Source organism: Zeugodacus cucurbitae, chromosome 5, assembly GCF_028554725.1.
Source record: "Zeugodacus cucurbitae isolate PBARC_wt_2022May chromosome 5, idZeuCucr1.2, whole genome shotgun sequence".
Taxonomy (NCBI): Eukaryota; Metazoa; Arthropoda; class Insecta; order Diptera; family Tephritidae; genus Zeugodacus; species Zeugodacus cucurbitae.
Window position 1 is genome coordinate 17,568,774 of NC_071670.1, and position 23,221 is coordinate 17,591,994.

Below are 23,221 nucleotides of genomic sequence, written 5' to 3' on the forward strand. Positions count from 1 at the left end.
ACCGAACTTTGGATGTGTGCGTATGTGTCCTCCAAAGACACAAAACACAGAGACCACTCCAAGGAGGCCAGACACAACATTACCCACTACAAAACCTACAGACCTCGGTGCTTCGAGGACTACTGATACAACAGAAACTACTGCTGCAATTCTAAGCACCACTACAACCCCAATACCGAACTTTGGATGTGTGCGTATATGTCCTCCAAAGACACACAACACAGAGACCACTCCAAGGAGGCCAGATACAACAGTACCCACTACAAAACCTACAGACCTCGGTGCTTCAAGGACTACTGATACAACAGAAACTACTGCTGCAATTCTAAGCACCACTACAACCCCAAAACCGAACTTTGGATGTGTGCGTATGTGTCCTCCAAAGACACACAACACAGAGACCACTCCAAGGGGGCCAGACACAACAGTACCCACTACAAAACCTACAGACCTCGGTGCCTCAAGGGCTACTGATACAAAAGAAACTACTGCTGCAATTCTAAGCACCACTACAACCCCAAAACCGAACTTTGGATGTGTGCGTATGTGTCCTCCAAAGACACAAAACACAGAGACCACTCCAAGGAGGCCAGACACAACATTACCCACTACAAAACCTACAGACCTCGGTGCTTCAAGGACTACTGATACAACAGAAACTACTGCTGCAATTCTAAGCACCACTACAACCCCAATACCGAACTTTAAATGTGTGCGTATATGTCCTCCAAAGACACACAACACAGAGACCACTCCAAGGAGGCCAGATACAACAGTACCCACTACAAAACCTACAGACCTCGGTGCTTCAAGGACTACTGATACAACAGAAACTACTGCTGCAATTCTAAGCACCACTACAACCCCAAAACCGAACTTTGGATGTGTGCGTATGTGTCCTCCAAAGACACAAAACACAGAGACCACTCCAAGGAGGCCAGACACAACATTACCCACTACAAAACCTACAGACCTCGGTGCTTCAAGGACTACTGATACAACAGAAACTACTGCTGCAATTCTAAGCACCACTACAACCCCAATACCGAACTTTGGATGTGTGCGTATGTGTCCTCCAAAGACACACAACACAGAGACCACTCCAAGGGGGCCAGACACAACAGTACTGACTACAAAATCGGCAGAGCTCGGAGAAAGTGCTTCAAGGACTACCGATACAACAGAAACTACTGCTGCAATTCTAAGCACCACTACAACCCCAAAACCGAACTTTGGATGTGTGCGTATGTGTCCTCCAAAGACACACAACACAGAGACCACTCCAAGGGGGCCAGACACAACAGTACCGACTATAAAATCGGCAGAGCTCGGAGAAAGTGCTTCAAGGACTACTGATACAACAGAAACTACTGCTGCAATTCTAAGCACCACTACAACCCCAAAACCGAACTTTGGATGTGTGCGTATGTGTCCCTCAAAGACACACAACACAGAGACCACTCCAAGGGGGCCAGATACAACAGTACCCACTACAAAACCTACAGACCTCGTTGCTTCAAGGACTACTGATACAACAGAAACTACTGCTGCAATTCTAATCACCACTACAACCCCAAAACCGAACTTTGGATGTGTGCGTATGTGTCCTCCAAAGACACACAACACAGAGACCACTCCAAGGAGGCCAGACACAACAGTACCCACTACAAAACCTACGCACCTCGGTGCTTCAAGGACTACTGCTACAACAGAAACTACTGCTGCAATTCTAATCACCACTACAACCCCAAAACCGAACTTTGGATGTGTGCGTATGTGTCCTCCAAAGACACACAACACAGAGACCACTCCAAGGAGGCCAGACACAACAGTACCCACTACAAAACCTACGCACCTCGGTGCTTCAAAGACTACTGATACAACAGAAACTACTGCTGCAATTCTAAGCACCACTACAACCCCAAAACCGAACTTTGGATGTGTGCGTATGTGTCCTCCAAAGACACACAACACAGAGACCACTCGAAGGGGGCCAGACACAACAGTATCGACTACAAAATCGGCAGACCTCGGAGAAAGTGCTTCAAGGACTACTGATACAAAAGAAACTATTGCAACAATTCTAAGCACCACTACAACCCCCATACCGAACTTTGGATGTGTGCGTATGTGTCCTCCAAAGACACACAACACAGAGACCACTCCAAGGAGGCCAGATACAACAGTACCCACTACAAAACCTACAGACCTCGGTGCTTCAAGGACTACTGATACAACAGAAACTACTGCTGCAATTCTAAGCACCACTACAACCCCAATACCGAACTTTGGATGTGTGCGTATGTGTCCTCCAAAGACACACAACACAGAGACCACTCCCAGGGGGCCATACACAACAGTATCGTCTACAAAATCGCCAGACCTCGGAAAAAGTGCTTCAAGGACTACTGATACCACGGAAACTTCTACTGAAATCCAAAGCACCACAAGAACCCTTGACCTCGGAGAAAGTGTTACGAAGATGACTGATACAACAGAAACTACTGCTGCAATTCTAAGCACCTATACAACCCTAAAACCGAACTTTGGATGTGTGCGTATGTGTCCTCCAAAGACACACAACACAGAGACCACTCCAAGGGGGCCAGACACAACAGTATCGACTACAAAATCGGCAGACCTCGGAGAAAGTGCTTCAAGGACTACTGATACAAAAGAAACTACTGCTGCAATTCTAAGCACCACTACAACCCCAATACCGAACTTTGGATGTGTGCGTATGTGTCCTCCAAAGACAGACAACACAGAGACCACTCCAAGGAGGCCAGACACAACAGTACCCACTACAAAATCTACAGACCTCGGTGCTTCAAAGACTACTGATACAACAGAAACTACTGCTGCAATTCTAAGCACCACTACAACCCCAAAACCGAACTTTGGATGTGTGCGTATGTGTCCTCCAAAGACACACAACACAGAGACCACTCCAAGGAGGCCAGATACAACAGTATCCACTACAAAACCTACAGACCTCGGTGCTTCAAAGACTACTGATACAACAGAAACTACTGCTGCAATTCTAAGCACCACTACAACCCCAAAAACGAACTTTGGATGTGTGCGTTTGTGTCCTCCAAAGACACACAACACAGAGACCACTCCAAGGGGGCCAGACACAACAGTACCGACTATAAAATCGGCAGAGCTCGGAGAAAGTGCTTCAAGGACTACTGATACAACAGAAACTACTGCTGCAATTCTAAGCACCACTACAACCACAAAACCGAACTTTGGATGTGTGCGTATGTGTCCTCCAAAGACACACAACACAGAGACCACTCCAAGGGGGCCAGACACAACAGTACCCACTACAAAACCTACAGACCTCGGTGCTTCAAGGACTACTGATACAACAGAAACTACTGCTGCAATTCTAAGCACCACTACAACCCCAAAACCGAACTTTGGATGTGTGCGTATGTGTCCTCCAAAGACACACAACACAGAGACCACTCCAAGGGGACCAGACACAACAGTACCGACTACAAAAGCGAAAGACCTCGAAGAAAGTACTACAATTTGGATTGATCAAACTTATACTACTGCTGCTACCCTTAGCACCACTACAACCCCAAAACCGAAATTTGGATGTTTGCGTCTGTGTCCTCCAAAGACACACAATACAGAGACCACCCCAAGGGGGCCAGACTCAACAGTACCCACTACAAAACCTACAGACCTCGGTGCTTCAAGGACCTCTGATACAACAGAAACTACTGCTGCAATTCTAAGCACCACTACAACCCCAAAACCGAACTTCGGATGTGTGCGTATGTGTCCTCCAAAGACACACAACACAGAGACCACTCCAAGGGGGCCAGACACAACAGTACCCACTACAAAACCTACAGACCTCAGTGCTGTAAGGACTACTGATACAACAGAAACTACTGCTGCAACTCTAAGCACCACTACAACCCCAAAACCGAACTTTGGATGTGTGCGTATGTGTCCTCCAAAGACACACAACACAGAGACCACTCCAAGGGGGCCAGACACAACAGTACCGACTACAAAATCGGCAGACCTCGGAGAAAGTGCTTCAGAGACTACTGATACAACAGAAACTACTGCTGCATTTCTAAGCACCACTACAACCCCAAAACCGAACTTTGGATGTGTGCGTATGTGTCCTCCAAAGACACACAACACAGAGACCACTCCAAGGGGCCCAGACACAACAGTATCGACTACAAAATCGGCAGACCTCGGAGAAAGTGCTTCAAGGACTACTGATACAAAAGAAACTACTGCTGCAATTCTAAGCACCACTACAACCCCAATACCGAACTTTGGATGTGTGCGTATGTGTCTTCCAAAGACAGGCAACACAGAGACCACTCCAAGGAGGCCAGATACAACAGTACCCACTACAAAACCTACAGACCTCGGTGCTTCATCGACTACTGATACAACAGAAACTACTGCTGCAATTCTAAGCACCACTACAACCCCAATACCGAACTTTGGATGTGTGCGTATGTGTCTTCCAAAGACAGGCAACACAGAGACCACTCCAAGGAGGCCAGATACAACAGTACCCACTACAAAACCTACAGACCTCGGTGCTTCAAGGACTACTGATACAACAGAAACTACTGCTGCATTTCTAAGCACCACTACAACCCCAAAACCGAACTTTGGATGTGTGCGTATGTGTCCTCCAAAGACACACAACACAGATACCACTCCAAGGAGGCCAGACACAACAGTACCCACTACAAAACCTACAGACCTCGGTGCTTCAAGTACTACTGATACAACAGGAACTACTGCTGTAATTCTAAGCACCACTACAACCCCAATACCGAACTTTGGATGTGTGCGTATGTGTCCTCCAAAGACACACAACACAGCGACCACTCCAAGGAGGCCAGATACAACAGTACCCACTACAAAACCTACAGACCTCGGTGCTTCAAGGACTACTGATACAACAGAAACTACTGCTGCAATTCTAAGCACCACTACAACCCCAATACCGAACTTTGGATGTGTGCGTATGTGTCCTCCAAAGACACACAACACAGAGACCACTCCCAGGGGGCCATACACAACAGTATCGTCTACAAAATCGCCAGACCTCGGAAAAAGTGCTTCAAGGACTACTGATACCACGGAAACTTCTACTGAAATCCAAAGCACCACAAGAACCCTTCACCTCGGAGAAAGTGTTACGAAGATGACTGATACAACAGAAACTACTGCTGCAATTCTAAGCACCTCTACAACCCTAAAACCGAACTTTGGATGTGTGCGTATGTGTCCTCCAAAGACACACAACACAGAGACCACTCCAAGGGGGCCAGACACAACAGTATCGACTACAAAATCGGCAGACCTCGGAGAAAGTGCTTCAAGGACTACTGATACAAAAGAAACTACTGCTGCAATTCTAAGCACCACTACAACCCCAATACCGAACTTTGGATGTGTGCGTATGTGTCCTCCAAAGACAGACAACACAGAGACCACTCCAAGGAGGCCAGACCCAACAGTACCCACTACAAAATCTACAGACCTCGGTGCTTCAAGGACTACTGATACAACAGAAACTACTGCTGCTATTCTAAGCACCACTACAACCCCGAAACCGAACTTTGGATGTGTGCGTATGTGTCCTCCAAAGACATACAACACAGAGACCACTCCAAGGAGGCCAGACACAACAGTACCCACTACAAAACCTACGGACCTCGGTGCTTCAAGGACTACTGATACAACAGAAACTACTGCTGCAATTCTAAGCACCACTACAACCCCAAAACCGAACTTTGGATGTGTGCGTATGTGTTCCTCAAAGACACACGACACAGAGACCACTCCAAGGGGACCAGGCAACACAGTACCCACTAAAAAACCGACAGATCTGGGAGAAAGTGCTTCAAGGACTACTGATACCACGGAAACTAATGCTGAAATCCAAAGCACCACAAGAACACTTGACCTCGGAGAAAATGCTACAAAGAGGACTGATACCACGGAAACTGCTGATAAAATTCAAAGCGCCACTACAACCCCAATACCGAACTTCGGATGTGTGCGTATGTGTCCTCCAAAGACACACAACACAGAGACCACTCCAAGGGGGCCAGACAACACAGCACCGACTACAAAACCTACAGACCTCGGTGCTTCAAGGACTACTGATACCACGGAAACTAATGCTGAAATCCAAAGCACCACAAGAACACTTGACCTCGGAGAAAATGCTACAAAGAGGACTGATACCACGGAAACTGCTGATAAAATTCAAAGCGTCACTACAACTTTTCCTTTAAAGACACACAACACAGAGACCTCTCCAAAGGGGGCAGACACAACAGAACCCACTACAAAACCAACAGACCTCGGAGAAAGTGCTACAAGGAGGACTGATCAAACGGATACTACTGCCGCTATTCTAAGCACCGCTATAACCCCGAAAGCGAACTTTGGGTGTATGTGTATTTGTCTACCAAAACCACACAGCACAAAGACTACATCCAGAAGGCCAGGCGATACAGTACCCACTACAAAGCCGATAGACCTCGAATAAAGTGCTGGAAGGAATATACAACGGAAACTACTGCTGCAATTCTAAGCTCCTTTACAACACCAAAAACGAACTTTAGATGTGTGCGTATGTGTCCACCCAAAACACTCGTCACAAAGGCAACTCGAAACAGGACAGGCACAACAAAACCAACCACAGCCTATAGTAGAACCTCAAATTCTAAGACAACAAAAACATTCCTCAGAAATACTTCTTCAAGAAGCACAGGCTCAATAAAACCATCCACAGTAAATAGGAGAACCAAAAAACCTAAAACACCAATAACACTCCTCACAAAATCTTTTTCGAGAAGGACAGGCACAATAAAACCAACCACAGACTACAGTGAACCAAAAAATCTGAAACACCAAAAACGCTCGTCTCAAATACTACTTCCATCACAGACTATAGTAGAATCGAAAAACCTAAAATACCAAAACCCCACTCTTCACAAATACTACTTCAAGAAAGAGAGGTCAACAAAACTCACCACAAAATATATACATATATATTTTGGCGTAGGACCCGCTTTAAGCGAGCGTGCAACTCGTTCCAGGAGGACAGGGTCAACAAAGCCAACCACTAACTATAGTGGACCCGAAAACTCTCAACACAAATGCTTTTTTCAAGAAGCACAGGCACAATAAAACCAACCACAGACTATAGTAGAACCGAAAAACTTTAAGCACCAAAACCCCATTCTTTACAAATACTACTTCAAGAATGACAAATACCACACCAACCACTGGAATCGAAAAACTTTTAATACCAGTGGTATTTATACACCAACTTCTAAAACGGAAAAACCCAAGACATCAAAAACAAACACAGCCCCAAGAAGAACAGCCACAGAAAAAACTGCTATCAGATGCTCTGTTACCGGTGTCGCTGAACGAAAGCTACCACAAATAAGCGCGGTATAACAGTACGCACTACATAACCGACAGACAGCGGAGAAAGTCCTACAAGGAGGATTAATCCAATAGAAACTATTTTAATTCGTTTCTGTGATTCTGAGCACCTCTACAATACCGAAAAGGAACTTTGGATGTGTACGTATGTGCCCACCAAAAACACAAAACACAGAGTACTCCAAGAGTGCCAGTCACAACAGTCAACACCTAGAAGATGGATTGGTACCGCTGACATTACAACAAGTTAAAAATTAAAAAATAAGTTAAGAAAACTTTGCATTTGATAAAATATTCATAATAAAAAGTAATGTATAATAAGTAACTTATTAGCTACAGATAACTAATAGTATAACTGTACAATGCGTAAGGTGTGAGAAGACCGTCTTACTTTCATAGTAACTGTTTGTCAAGATTGGAATGGAAACTGCAAAATAGCAATGATCACAATAAAAATTTAATTTTTTTTTCGTAGTATATTGGACAGTGGTCCAATCTTATAAAAAGGCACCTTTCGACCACTTTCTCTCGCACCAAACTGGTGCTTCCTTTGAAAATATGTATAACATACATACATTTATTTAGTTATATATGTAACTCTTTTAATAATGCAAATTTACAATTCTTAAATTTAAGAGTGGGTTACATTGAGCTTAAAACATTGTTAGAGTCCAAATGTGTATTGTTGTTGTTTACAGAGAAGGGCAATTGAGCAAATAATGAAATGGAAAATATAAATGTGAGAGGATAAATACTAGAGGTAAAGTATACAAATATGTATAAATTTATGTTGTTGATAGTGGGAGTATTGTTATATGGCTATATGTATGTATTTATAACATAGGCCTTAGACTCATTTAGGATTGTTAGCGATATATTAAACTTCTGCGACATATCATTTAAAGGATGTTATTGCTAACGAGTGAGTCATTAAACTAAATGCATCGGTTAATATAGCACCTTGCTTACGATACCCTTTAGAGTTGTTACTATATGAGGAGCCCAAATGTAAAGAGTTAAATTCATAAACTTCAATTTAGCTTTTCCGAATTATCTAGAGGATATTATATAAATAGTAATAGTAGTAGTTCCAGTGCTCTACTTAGTCTTGGTAGTAGTTCTTTTTAGTACATTTTCTCGAAGGAGTAGTTGTTTTCTTATACGCTAGACAGACGGCAAAGTTATTCCCGATTAACTGCGCTTTTAATCAGTTCCAATTTTGTGGGTGACAGACGGCAGCAAAGACCCATAACAGCTGATTGGCAATAATATTTCCATTTTGGTGAAATAAAATTGGATAGAAAGCAATTATTGCGGTTGTTAGCCGCACAAATAGTACAAAATCACTAATTATTAAAAAATAGATATAAATACGTTATTATTATTACCTCCATTTTAGAAAAAATTAGCATGTGTATGTTTTTGTTTACATTTAATTGAAAATCATCCGTCAGTATTGCATATTTTCATTCACAATAGAAAAAAGCGGCCATGTTTAACAATGTTGCCAACGAAAATGCCACGAACCCCCACTAACTCTCTAAAATTTTGAGGATTAAATGGGAGTTAGTAAACGAAGTTAACTGAGATAACTCTCGAATTAACCCAGATTAAAGCAGTTACTCCGAGTTAACGCCGCCGTCTGTCAGGGGTATTAGCTACGTTTAGTTTGGTTTGGATTCCAAACGTACTTGTTGGTGATCTTGTAGTTTCTAGAATGCATTCGGACGGTTTTTCGTTGAACGTTTTTGTTAAACATCCGAAATGTTGTCTCAATTGTTGTTGCTGGTGTGGATTCCGATGTATAGTCGTAGTGTCTGTTGTATCTATTTAAGAGTAACATTTTTGTGTGTTTCGCTTCCGTCCGTTCACACAATTGAGAAACGCTCGATTTCTTACAAAATTTAAAAAAAAATTATTGATCTTTTAAAATGAAGTGTGAAGTGCAGGAATGTAATAAAGATAGTGTATAACAAATGTAAAAAAGCACATTTTTCAATTAACATATTTTACTTTTCTCCAATGTAATTGATTTTACAAAGAAATTTTATAGTTTTTCATGTTGCTTATTCTCATATCGTACTCAATCGTGTGACGCCATTGTCTCTTAATATTGTCCCTATCATTCTTAAACTTAATGCTTGCTTGTAGAATCGGGTTGACTTTCAGATGTATTTTTCGTTGTAAAATGGTACAGTGCTTCAGATGTTGTTTTTAATGTGGAGTCGGACAGTAGTTCGGAAGTTCTCTTTTGGATGTTCGGGTGTAGTCTCTGATGTAGTTGTTGATATGAATTGTTTGGTATTTCGTAAAAAATGGTTGGTTTTCAGATGTAGTGATTGGTCGCTCGGAGGGTATATTGATCGGTGTTTTTTAAATATTTATCATCGCATGTCATTTCGGATGTCACTGTAGGTTGTGGGGCCCTTTCGGATGCGGTGTAAAAATATCTCCCAGTCTAATTTTTCTATCGGGAGAAGAATCCGATTGGGTATTCTCTCTGGTGTACTGCAGTTTGCTGGTGCTTGCTATTCCTTTTATGAGCCGTTCTTTTTCCAACAATACCTGCAGTAGTGCTCGTCGTTATTTTGTTATTTTTAAACGCGACTTCTTCTGTGGTTTCACTAGAACTAAACTCCAGTAATTAATAAGAACGAAGACTTCATAATCCCCCGTTCATCTTCGCCAAAACTTGTGGGGATCCGTAATCCGTAAATAAACTGGTGATATTTATAAACGTCTCGCAATTTTATAGAACATCTTCTAATTGGAATCGTTCCAAAATTTTTCAACGCTGTTCTGGTTTTAGTTAATTGCAAAAGAAAACATATGTGATTAATTAGATTTTTTTACAAAAATAATTATATGGTTTCTTTTCGTTTCGCTTCATAGATTTGTTAACGTCATTAGTAATAGTTCAAAGCTCGCGACAGACTTACTATTGTATTATCTTTGGGAATTTTATTAGGCAGATATCACTTCTTATTGAATTGGAAATATAAGTTGGTATGTGTGGCATACCCCGAAATCATTCGGCGATAATTATTCACTATTGGGGAATGCGGTAAACCTGTTTTAAAAGCACTCCAACTAACAGTTTTGAAGCTACCACTAATATAACCATATACAAACAATTATAAATTTTGTACTTAAATGCCGTAAAACTTGAGTAGGAGTAATATTTTAGTTAATTAGCAAAAACTCACAGATGTTTTCTTTTCCAAACCAAATCCATTAAATCCATTAAAATACAATATGTAAATGAAGCAATATTTTCCATAAAAAGGCGAAATACGGACGAAATCTACATGATTGTTTAACGTTCTGTGCGCGCGTGTGTTTACGAACTTGGCGTCTCTAATTAAATCATGCAGACCTCGTCCTTCCTAGTGCTTGCTTCGGTAGCGGCGATCCTTGCCATAGTACAAAGTAATAACGTATTGGGAACGCAAGAGGGCCAAGTAACAAATACAACAATAAGTGCAGCCCGCATAAACTCCGAAGTACTAAAAACTTATACAAAATCAGTTGACTTTACCGCACCAGCGGTACATGTGAGCCTTTATAAACAGAGAAACTTTGTTTGTTGCCAATGGATGATTTGTTGTTCCTACTGCAAAATATGTGATAATAACACTACGACTACTAAGAGACGAACCAGATCCACTACAAAAACTAACAAAACAAAGAAAACTACAAGACCGGTCAAATCAAAAACTACTACACGAAGAACACGCACAAGAAAAACAACTCCAAAAATAACTGTAACTCGGAAAACTACAAAATCTACTGCAAGAAGGACAACCATAACAAAACGCACTACAAATTATACTAGAACTAAAACACCTACTACAACGAAAACAACTAAAAGAAGGTCAACCACAACAAAACGTACCACAAAAAAAACGAGAACCAAAACACCTACTCCACCGAAAACTACTCCAAGAAGGACAACCACAACAAAACGTACCACAAAAAAAACTAGAACCATAACACCTACTCCACCGAAAACTACTCCAAGAAGGTCAACCACAAAATATACTAGAACCAAAACGCCTACTCCAACGAAAACAACTAAAAGAAGGTCAACCACAACAAAACGTACCACAAAGTACACCAGAACCAAAACACCTACTCCAACGAAAACAACTAAAAGAAGGTCAACCACAACAAGACGTACCACAAAAAAAACTAGAACCAAAACACCTACTCCACCAAAAACAACTCCAAGAAGGACAACCACAACAAAACGTACCACAAAGTACACCAGAACCAAAACATCTACTCCAACGAAAACAACACCAAGAAGGACAACCATAACAACACCTACCACAAAATACACTACAACCAAATCAACTACTCCAACCAAAACTACTCCAAGAAGAACAACCACCGCCAAATCTACTACAACCAAAACGTCTACTCCAACAAAAACAACTCCAAGAAGGACAATCAAAACCACACCTACCACAGGATCTACTGTAATAAAAACATCTACTCCAACAGAGACTACTCCAAGAAGGACAACCACAACTACACCTACCACAGAATACAGTACAACCAAAACATCTACTCCAACAAAAACTACTTCAAGAAGGACAACCACAACAACACCTACCACAGAATACAGTACAACCAAAACATCTACTCCAAGATGGACAACCACAATAACACCTACCACAAAATACACCACAACCATAATATCTACCACCAAAACTTCTACTCCAGCAACAACTACTCCAAGAAGGACAACCACAACAACCCCTACAACCAAAACTTCTACTCCAAGAAAGACAACCACAACTATACCCACCACAGAATCTACTACAACCAAAACTTCTACACCAGCAAAAACGACTCCAAGAAGGACAATCTCAACAACACATACCACAGAATCTACTACAACCAAAACTTCTACTCCAACAAAAACGACTCCAAAGAGGACAACCACAACAACACCTTCCACAAAATACACCACAACCAAAACTTCTACTCCAACAAAAACTACTCCAAGAAGGACAACCACAACTACACCTACCACTGAATCTTACACAACCAAAACTTCTACTCCAGCAAAAACGACTCCAAAAAGGACAACCACAACAACACCTACAATAAAATACACTACAACCAAAACTTCTACTCCAACAAAAACTACTCCAAAAAGGACAACCACAACTACACCTACCACAGAATACAGTACAACCAAAACATCTACTCAAACAAAAACTACTTCAAGAAGGACAACCACAACAACACCTACCACAGAATACAGTACAACCAAAACATCTACTCCAAGATGGACAACCACAATAACACCTACCACAAAATACACCACAACCATAATATCTACTACAACAACTACTACTCCAAGAAGGACAACCACAACAATACCTACCACAAAATACACTACACCCAAAACAACTACTCCAAGAAGAACAACCACAACTACACCTACCACAGAACCTACTACAACCAAAACATCTACTCCAATAAAAACGACTCCAAGATGGACAACTACGACAACACCTACCACAGAATACAGTACAACCAAAACATCTACTCCAACAAAAACAACTCCAAGAAGGACAACCACAACAACTCCTACTACAGAATCTACTGTAACTAAACCAACCACTCCATCAAAAACTACTCAAAGAAAGACAACCACAACAACACCTATCACAGAATACACTACAACCAAAACATCTACTCCAATATGGACAACCACAACAACACCTACCACAGAATCTACTACAACCAAAACATCTACTCCAACAAAAACGACTCCCAGTAGGACAACCACAACAACACCTACCACAGAATCTACTACAAACAAAACTTCTACTCCAGCAAAGACGACTCCAAGAAGGACTACCACAACAACACCTACCACAAAATACACTACACCCGAAACAACTACTCCAAGAAGAACAACCACAACTACACCTACCACAGAACCTACTACAACCAAAACATCTACTCCAATAAAAACGACTCCAAGATGGACAACTACGACAACACCTACCACAGAATACAGTACAACCAAAACATCTACTCCAACAAAAACAACTCCTAGAAGGACAACCACAACAACGCCTACTACAGAATCTACTGTAACTAAACCAACCACTCCATCAAAAACTACTCCAAGAAAGACAACCACAACAACACCTATCACAGAATACACTACAACCAAAACATCTACTCCAAGATGGACAACCACAACAACACCTACCACAGAATCTACTACAACCAAAACATCTACTCCAACAAAAACGACTCCCAGTAGGACAACCACAACAACACCTACCACAGAATCTACTACAACCAAAACTTCTACTCCAGCAAAGACGACTCCAAGAATGACAACCACAACAACACCTATCACAGAATACACTACAACCAAAACATCTACTCCAAGATGGACAACCACAACAACACCTACCACAGAATCTACTACAACCGAAACATCTACTCCAACAAAAACGACTCCCAGTAGGAACACCACAACAACACCTACCACAGAATCTACTACAACCAAAACTTCTACTCCAACAAAAACTACTCCAAAAAGGACAACCACAACTACACCTACCACAGAATACAGTACAACCAAAACATCTACTCCACCAAAAACAACTCCAAGAAGGACAACCACAACAACGCCTACTACAGAATCTACTGTAACTAAACCAACCACTCCAACAAAAACGACTCCCAGTAGGACAATCACAACAACACCTACCACAGAATCTACTACAACCAAAACTTCTACTCCAACAAAAACTACTCCAAGAAGGACAACCACAACAACACCTACTACAAAATACACTACAACTAAAGCATCTACTCCAACAAAAACTACTCCAAGAAGGACAACCACAACAACGCCTACTACAGAATCTACTGTAACTAAACCAACCACTCCATCAAAAACTACTCCAAGAAAGACAAGCACAACAACATCTATCACAGAATACACTACAACCAAAACATCTACTCCAAGATGGACAACCACAACAACACCTATCACAGAATCTACTACTACCGAAACATCTACTCCAACAAAAACGACTCCCAGTAAGACAACCACAATAACACCTACCACAGAATCTACTACAATCAAAACTTCTACTCCAGCAAAGACGACTCCAAGAAGGACTACCACAACAACACCTACCACAAAATACACTACACCCGAAACAACTACTCCAAGAAGAACAACCACAAAAACGACTCCAAGATGGACAACTACGACGACACCTACCACAGAATACAGTACAACCAAAACATCTACTCCAACAAAAACAACTCCAAGAAGGACAACTACAACAACACCTACCACCGAATTTACTACAACAAAAATAACTACTCCAACAAAAACGACTCCCAGTAGGACAACTACAACAACACCTACCACCGCATTTACTACAACAAAAACATCTACTCCAACAAAAACGAGTCCAAGAAGGACCACCACAACAACACCTACCACAGAATTTACTACATCCAAAATAACTACTCCAACAAAAACGACTTCAAGAAGGACAACCACAACAGCACCTACCACAGAATACACCACAACCAAAACATCTACTCCAACAAAAACTATTTCAATAAGGACAACCACAACAACACCTACCACAGAATCTACTACAACCAAAACTTCTACTCCAAGAAAGACAACCACAACTACACCTACCACAGAATCTACTACAACCAAAACTTCTACTCCAAGAAAGACAACCACAACTACACCTACTACAGAATCTACTACAACCAAAACTTCTTCTCCAACAAAAACTACTTCAAGAAGGACAACCACAACAACACCTACCACAGAATCTACTACAACCAAAACATCTACTTCAACAAAAACTACTTCAAGAAGGACAACCACAACAACACCTACCACAGAATACACTACACCCGAAACAACTACTCCAAGAAGAACAACCACAACTACACCTACCACATCATCTACTACAACCAAAACTTCTACTCCAAGAAAGACAACCACAACAACACCTACCACAGAATCTACTACAACCAAAACATCTACTTCAACAAAAACTACTTCAAGAAGGACAACCACAACAACACCTACCACAGAATCTACTACAACCAAAATATCTACTCCAATAAAAACGACTCCAAGATGGACAACTACGACAACACCTACCACAGAATACACTACACCCGAAACAACTACTCCAAGAAGAACAACCACAACTACACCTACCACAGAATCTACTACGATCGAAACATCTACTCCAACAAAAACGACTCCCAGTAGGACAACCACAATAACACCTACCACAGAATCTACTACAATCAAAACTTCTACTCCAGCAAAGACGACTCCAAGAAGGACTACCACAACAACACCTACCACAAAATACACTACACTCGAAACAACTACTCCAAGAAGAACAACCACAACTACACCTACCACAGAACCTACTACAACCAAAACATCTACTCCAACAAAAACGACTCCAAGAATGACAACCACAACAACACCTACCACAGAATCTACTACAACCAAAATATCTACTCCAATAAAAACGACTCCAAGATGGACAACTACGACAACACCTACCACAGAATACACTACACCCGAAACAACTACTCCAAGAAGAACAACCACAACTACACCTACCACAGAATCTACTACAACCGAAACATCTACTCCAACAAAAACGACTCCCAGTAGGACAACCACAACAACACCTACCACAGAATCTACTACAACCAAAATATCTACTCCAATAAAAACGACTCCAAGATGGACAACTACGACAACACCTACCACAGAATACACTACACCCGATACAACTACTCCAAGAAGAACAACCACAACTACACCTACCACAGAATCTACTACAACCGAAACATCTACTCCAACAAAAACGACTCCAAGATGGACAACTACGACAACACCTACCACAGAATACACTACACCCGAAACAACAACTCCAAGAAGAACAACCACAACAACACCTATTACAGAATACACTACAACCAAAACATCTACTTCAACAAAAACGAATCCAATAAGGACAACCATAACAACACCTACTACAGAATCTACTGTAACTAAACCAACCACTCCATCAAAAACTACTCCAAGAAAGACTACCACAGCAACACCGACGACAGAATCTACGGTAACCAAACCAAGCACTCCAACAAAAACCACTCCAATAAGGACAACCACAACAACACCTACTACAGAATCTACTGTAACAAAACCAACTACAACTACAACTCCGGAAACATCCACATCGGAAACATCCACACCGGAAACATCCACTCCAGAAACGACAGACTCCGAGGAAAGTACTACAAACCTTAGCACCACCACCACAAAACCAAAATGTGATTGTTGTTGTACGTGTTCGTGCACCACTACAACCCCGAAATCGGACTGTGGATGTTGTTCTATGTGTATGTGTCCTTCCGTTTCTTGTTGTTCTTGTGGTCCTTGTAATCCTAGTCCATGTAACTGTCCCAATAATGGATGTTATCAGTAGAATATCAAGGTAATAAGTATCAAAAATTTATAATAAACATATTTGTCAAAAAATATATACGCTGTGTTTAATATGGTTTTACTAAGAGGACAACAATTTCTGTAGTGAATTGAAATTGTTCACATTTGTATTCGAATAAACATTTAGTGATTCAAAAACCGTCTTCAGAGAGTTGATGAACTTTGGGTGGCCTTGAATATCCTTCAATTATTAACAATCACACGGTTTAATTTAATTTTCTTCGGTTCTAAGTTTACCCGCATTGGAGACAAAGTGTACGGATATACCGTTTTGAAAGTAAACGCGTTTCTGTCCCATAGGCGGTATATGATTCAGCATAGAGTGCATACGAGAATTCAGAATACGTTACACATCTTTCACATACATACCTTCAGGTATGATAGTATACAATCTATGAATTTGTCATTCATTATTGCAAAAAGTCGCCCATATCTTCAATGAGCCGCTTTGAAAGTTTCTGAATTGTCAGTATCTCCTTTACGTCGTTAAAATATTTTTTTAGACCATCGATACTGTCAATATTAAACTTTTTTTCATCTCTGAAAGCCTCGTCCAAAAACTTGGGTGCTTTAGCTGCTTTATGACGTTCTAGTTACCTAAATAGATTGAGGAGACCGTTTGGTGTATATGTATATACAATACAATATATATATATACAATATATACAATACAATACAATATATATAGATATATCTTCTTCTTCTTGACTGGCGAAGACACTGCTTACGCGGTTATAGCCGAGTCCACAACAGCGCGCTACGTGTGCCTCCTTCTGGCCGTTTTGCGCCAATTGGTTATACCAAGCGAAGCCAGGTCCCTCTCCACCTGGTCCTTCCATCGGAGTGGAGGTCTCCCTCTTCCTCGGCCTCCACCAGCGGGTACTGCATCGAATACTTTCAGAGCTGGAGCACTTTCATCCATTCGAACAACATAACCTAGCCAGCGTAGCAGCTGTCGTTTTATTCGCTGGACTATGTCTATGTCGTCGAATAACACAGAAGGTATGTATGTTCTCCGACGATGGAGAAGATGTTCCATTGCCCGACCGTGAAGAAATTAGAATAGCAATTACCCGCTTAAAGAACAATAAGTCGGCGGGGGCCGATGGATTACCAGCCGAGCTATTCAAATACGGCGGCGAAGAGCTGAATATGGTCGGAAGAAAGCATGCCTGACAATTGGAATCTCAGTGTACTCTGCACAATACACAAAAAGGGAGACCTCACAATCTGAGCCAATTACCGTGGGATAAGCCTCCTCAATATCGCATATAAGGTTTAGTCGAGCGTATTGTGTGAAAGACTAAAGCCCACCGTCAACGAACTGATTGGACCTTATCAGTGTGGCTTTAGACCTAGAAAATCGACAATGGACCAGATATTCACCATGCGCCAAATCTTGGAAAAGACCCGAGAGAGAAGAATCGATACTCACCATCTTTTCATCGATTTTAAAGCTGCCTTCGATAGCACCAAAAGAAGCTGCCTTTATGCCGCGATGTCTGAATTTGGTATCCCTGCAAAACTAATACGGCTATGTAAACTGACGTTGAGCAACACCAAAAGCTCCGTCAGGATCGGGAAGGACCTCTCCGAGCCGTTCGATACCAAACGAGGCTTCAGACAGGGTGACTCACTATCGTGCGACTTCTTCAATCTATTACTGGATAAAATAATACGAGCTGCAGAGCTAAATAGAGAAGGTACAATCTTCTACAAGAGTGTACAGCTTCTGGCGTATGCCGATGATATTGATATCATCGGTAGTAACAACCGCGCCGTTTGTTCTGCTTTTTCTAGACTAGATAAAGAAGCGAAACGTATGGGTCTGGTGGTGAATGAGGACAAGACGAAATATCTCCTGTCATCAAACAAACAGTCAGCGCACTCGCGTCTTGGCTCCCACGTCACTGTTGACAGTCATACCTTTGAAGTAGTAGATAGTTTCGTCTGGGAACCAGCGTTAACAACACCAACAATGTCAGCCTTGAAATACAACGCAGAATCACTCTTGCCAACAGGTGTTACTTTGGACTGAGTAGGCAATTGCAAAGTAAAGTCCTCTCTCGACGAACAAAAATCAAACTCTACAAGTCGCTCATTATTCCCGTCCTGATGTATGGCGCCGAAGCGTGGACGATAAAAACATCCGATGAGGTTTTGCGTAAGATTTATGGTCCTCTGAACATTGGCAACGGCGAATACCGCAGACGATGGAACGATGAGCTGTGCGATTTATACGACGACATTGACATAGTTCAGCGAATAAAAAGACAGCGGCTACGCTGGCTAGGTCATGTTGTACGAATGGATGAAAACACTCCAGCTCTGAAAGTGTTCGATGCAGTGCCCGCTGGAGGAAGCCGCGGAAGAGGACGACCTCCACTCCGATGGAAAGACCAAGTGCAAAGTGACCTGGCTTCACTTGGTGTTTCCAGTTGGCGCCAAAAAGCAAAAAGGAGGAACGAGTGGCGCGGTCTGGTGAATTCGGCTATAATCGCTTAAGCGGTTTCTACGCCAAATATATATATATATAATTAGGTATATGGGATCTGGGGGAAGTTATGACCCGATTCTAACCATTTTCGGTACAGAGACAAACTGTTATAAGAAAAAATTCTGAGGGAATGAATTACATTAAAATATCTGAGAGATTTACATATATTTTCGGTGAAAAATTACCCTTAGGCTCTGAGTTCTTCATGTTTGATATCAGGGCCTTGAAAAGTCATGGTCCGATTTTTCCACAAGTGATGTCGCAGCTCAAATACAGTATTTGTGTAAAGTTTTATTCCGCTATCTTCATCGGTTCCTTATATATATATTATAAAGTGAACGAATCAGATGGAATTCAAAATTGAGTTATATGGGAAGTAGTACTGTATAAAGAAATGACTAAAAGAAACGACTGCAGAAAGTTTGGTTTATACAGTTTTTTTTTGGTTTGCAAGATATATACAAAAAACCTATTTGGAGGCGGGGTCACGCCCACTTAAAAAAAAATTACATCCAAATGTGCCCCTCTTCCGTAATGCGGTTCTCTCTAACAAATTTTATTTGCGTAACATTATTTATGGCTTAGTTATGACACTGTGTAGGCTTTCGTTTTCGCCATTTTGTGGGCAGAGGACCATCTTCGAAAGCAACCTCCTCAGGGTGCCAAGGAATATGTGTGCCAAGTTTCATTAAGATATCTTAATTTTTACTCAAATTATAGCTTGTACGGACAGACAGACGGATTTCAACTTCACTCGTCATCCTGATCATTTATATATATATAACCCCATATCTAAATCTTTTATTTCTTGGTGACACAAAAAACCGTTATGTGAACAAAACTATAATACTCTGTGCAACATGTTGCGAGAGTATAAAAATTAAAGCCGTTTTATGTAGTTCAAACACAGTTTTATTTTGTACCTCCATTAATAATAAAGAGGTAGGATGGACGTGGACTTTTCTGATAGTTTTGATAAAGCTAAAAATACTTTAGTATTTGGAATGATCATCATGCGTTAGTCCAAATAAATTGGAGTATAAATAGAAACAATTTGTTAGATGTGCTCATTTGCGCACTCCAGTTGGAAGACTAGTAGAAAATCTGTTGGTAATTTGGAACGATTTACAAACACAATTTCCTAAATTGTATAAATTAGCTTTCAAATACTTACCAATTGTTGATGCATCATTGTATTATATTATTTTTATACTCATTTTTTTATTACATAATCTATTTTTATACACTTTCACGTTTGTTTGTGTCTCCCAGAAATAAAAGAGTTAGATATAGGATTATATATATATAGATATATAAATGATCAGGAGGACGAGTGGAGTTGAAATCCGGATATCTGTCCCTCCGTCTGTCCGTGCAGTCCGTGCAAGCTATAACTTGAGTAAAAATTGAGATATCCTGATGAAACTTGGTACACATATTCCTTAGCACCCTGAGGACGTTCGTATTAATAATGAGCAATATCGGATTACTGCCACGCCTACAAAATGGCGAACACCTAAAACACATAAAGTAAAACTAAGCGAAAATTTTATGAAAAAATGAAGCGACTTAACGAAGGTTTCAAGACCGGAGCATCCTCATGTAGAGACCAAGGTGGTAATCTGGTAACCGATGTCCAGGGTATACTGGGATTATGGAGGGTACACTTCTCCGACACGGAAAGGCACGGAAAGTACAACACCAGGAGTTGGCGAACCCGATTCCCCAATCGATGACGATGGAATAGATGTTCCATTACCCGATCATGAAGAAATTCGAATAGCAATTACCCGCCTGAAGAACAACAAAGCGGCTGGGGCCGATAGATTACGCCCGAGCTATTCAAATACGGCGGCGAAGAACTGATAAGGTGCATGCATCAGCTTCTTTGCAAAATATGGTCGGAAGAAAGCATGTCTGTCGATTGGAATCTCAGTGTGCTCTGCCCAATCCATAAAAAGGGAGATCCCACAAACTGTGCCAATTACCGTGGGATAAGCCTCCTCAACATCGCGTATAAGGTTCTATCGAGCGTACTGTGTGAAAGACTTAAGCCCACCGTCAACAAACTGATTGGACCTTATCAGTGTGGCTTTAGACCTGGAAAGTCCACCATGGACCAGATATTCACCATGCGCCAAATCTTGGAGAAGACCCGTGAAAAGAAGATCGACACACACCACCTTTTTGTCGATTTCAAAGGTGCTTTCGACAGCACGAAAAGGAGCTGCCTATATGCCGCGATGTCTGAATTTGGTATCCCCGCAAAACTAATACGGCTGTGTAAGTTGACGTTGAGCAACACCAAAAGCTCCGTCATGATTGGGAAGGACCTCTCCGAGCCGTTCGATACCAAACGAGGTTTCAGACAAGGTGACTCACTATCGTCCGACTTCTTTAACTTGATGTTGGAAAAAATAATAAGAGCTGCAGAGCTAAATACAGAAGGTACAATCTTCTACAAGAGTGTACAGCTTCTGGCGTACGCCGATGATATTGATATCATCGGAAGCAACAACCGCGCCGTTTGTTCTGCTTTTTCCCGCATGGATAAGGAGGCGAAGCGAATGGGTCTGGAGGTGAATGAGGACAAGACGAAATATCTCCTGTCATCAAGCAAACAGTCGGCGCACTCGCGTCTTGGCTCCCACGTCACTGTTGACAGTCATAATTTCGAAGTTGTAAATAATTTCGTATACCTGGGAACCAGTATCAACAACACGAACAATGTCTGCCTCGAAATCCAGCGCAGAATAACTCTTGCCAACAGGTGCTACTTTGGACTGAGTAGGCAATTGAACAGTAAAGTCCTCTCTCGACGAACTAAAATCAAACTCTACAAGTCGCTTATCATTCCCGTCCTGCTTTATGGTGCAGAAGCTTGGACGATGTCAACATCAGATGAGACGACACTAGGAGTTTTCGAGAGGAAAATTTTGCGCAAGATTTACAGACCTCAGAACATTGGCAACGGCGAATACCGCAGACTATGGAACGATGAGCTGTACGAGTTATACGACGACGTTGATATAGTTCAGCGAATAAAAAGACAGCGGCTACGCTGGCTAGGTCATGTTGTACGAATGGATGAAAACACTCCAGCTCTGAAAGTGTTCGATGCAGTACCCGTCGGAGGAAGTCGAGGAAGGGGAAGGCCTCCACTTCGTTGAAGGGACCAGGTGGAGAGCGACCTGGTTACACTTGGAATCTCCAACTGGCGCCGAACAGCGAAGGAAAGAGAGGAGAGGCGCGCTCTCGTCGATTCGGCTATAACTAGCTAAACGGTTGAACGCCAATCACATACATACATAAATGTTAGACATATGCTGACGCAATATTTTTTGTAGAAACATACACAAAATAAATACAAATATTTGCTATTTGTAATAGCAAGTGTAGAGGTATATACTAATATGCATACATATTAAATGAACTGTCCAAGATAGAAAGGGATTTTAATGCTTTTTTACAATTTCAGCGAGTGTAAAAATTATAAGGGTGTCCACTTTACATGTTTTACTGTATTATATAATTAGTAGTAGTAGTAGTAGTTGCTCTACTTAGTCTAAACATCCATGATCTAAACATCCAGCCATATATACATATATGCGCTTGGTGGCAATTCTTTTAGTCAATTTTCTCGAATGAGTAGTTGTTTTCTTAGCTATGTTTTGTTTTGGTTTGGATTTCAAACG

The 23,221-nt window shown here is 41.4% G+C and overlaps 1 protein-coding gene across 1 annotated transcript; it reads left to right on the top strand.

The window, feature by feature from the left end:
* The first annotated feature begins 10,478 nt into the window (after nt 1–10,478).
* On the top strand, nt 10,479–17,046 carry LOC105220366 (mucin-2). Its single transcript, XM_054231052.1, has one exon. The coding sequence runs from the start codon at nt 10,839–10,841 to the stop codon at nt 17,007–17,009; it is 6,171 nt and encodes a 2,056-aa protein (XP_054087027.1). The 5' UTR covers nt 10,479–10,838; the 3' UTR covers nt 17,010–17,046.
* Nucleotides 17,047–23,221: the final 6,175 nt, after the last annotated feature.

What these genes read in the sequence shown, in the direction of transcription:
- LOC105220366 (XM_054231052.1), top strand. Translation starts at nt 10,839, where the DNA reads ATGCAGACCTCGTCCTTCCTAGTGCTTGCTTCGGTAGCGGCGATCCTT.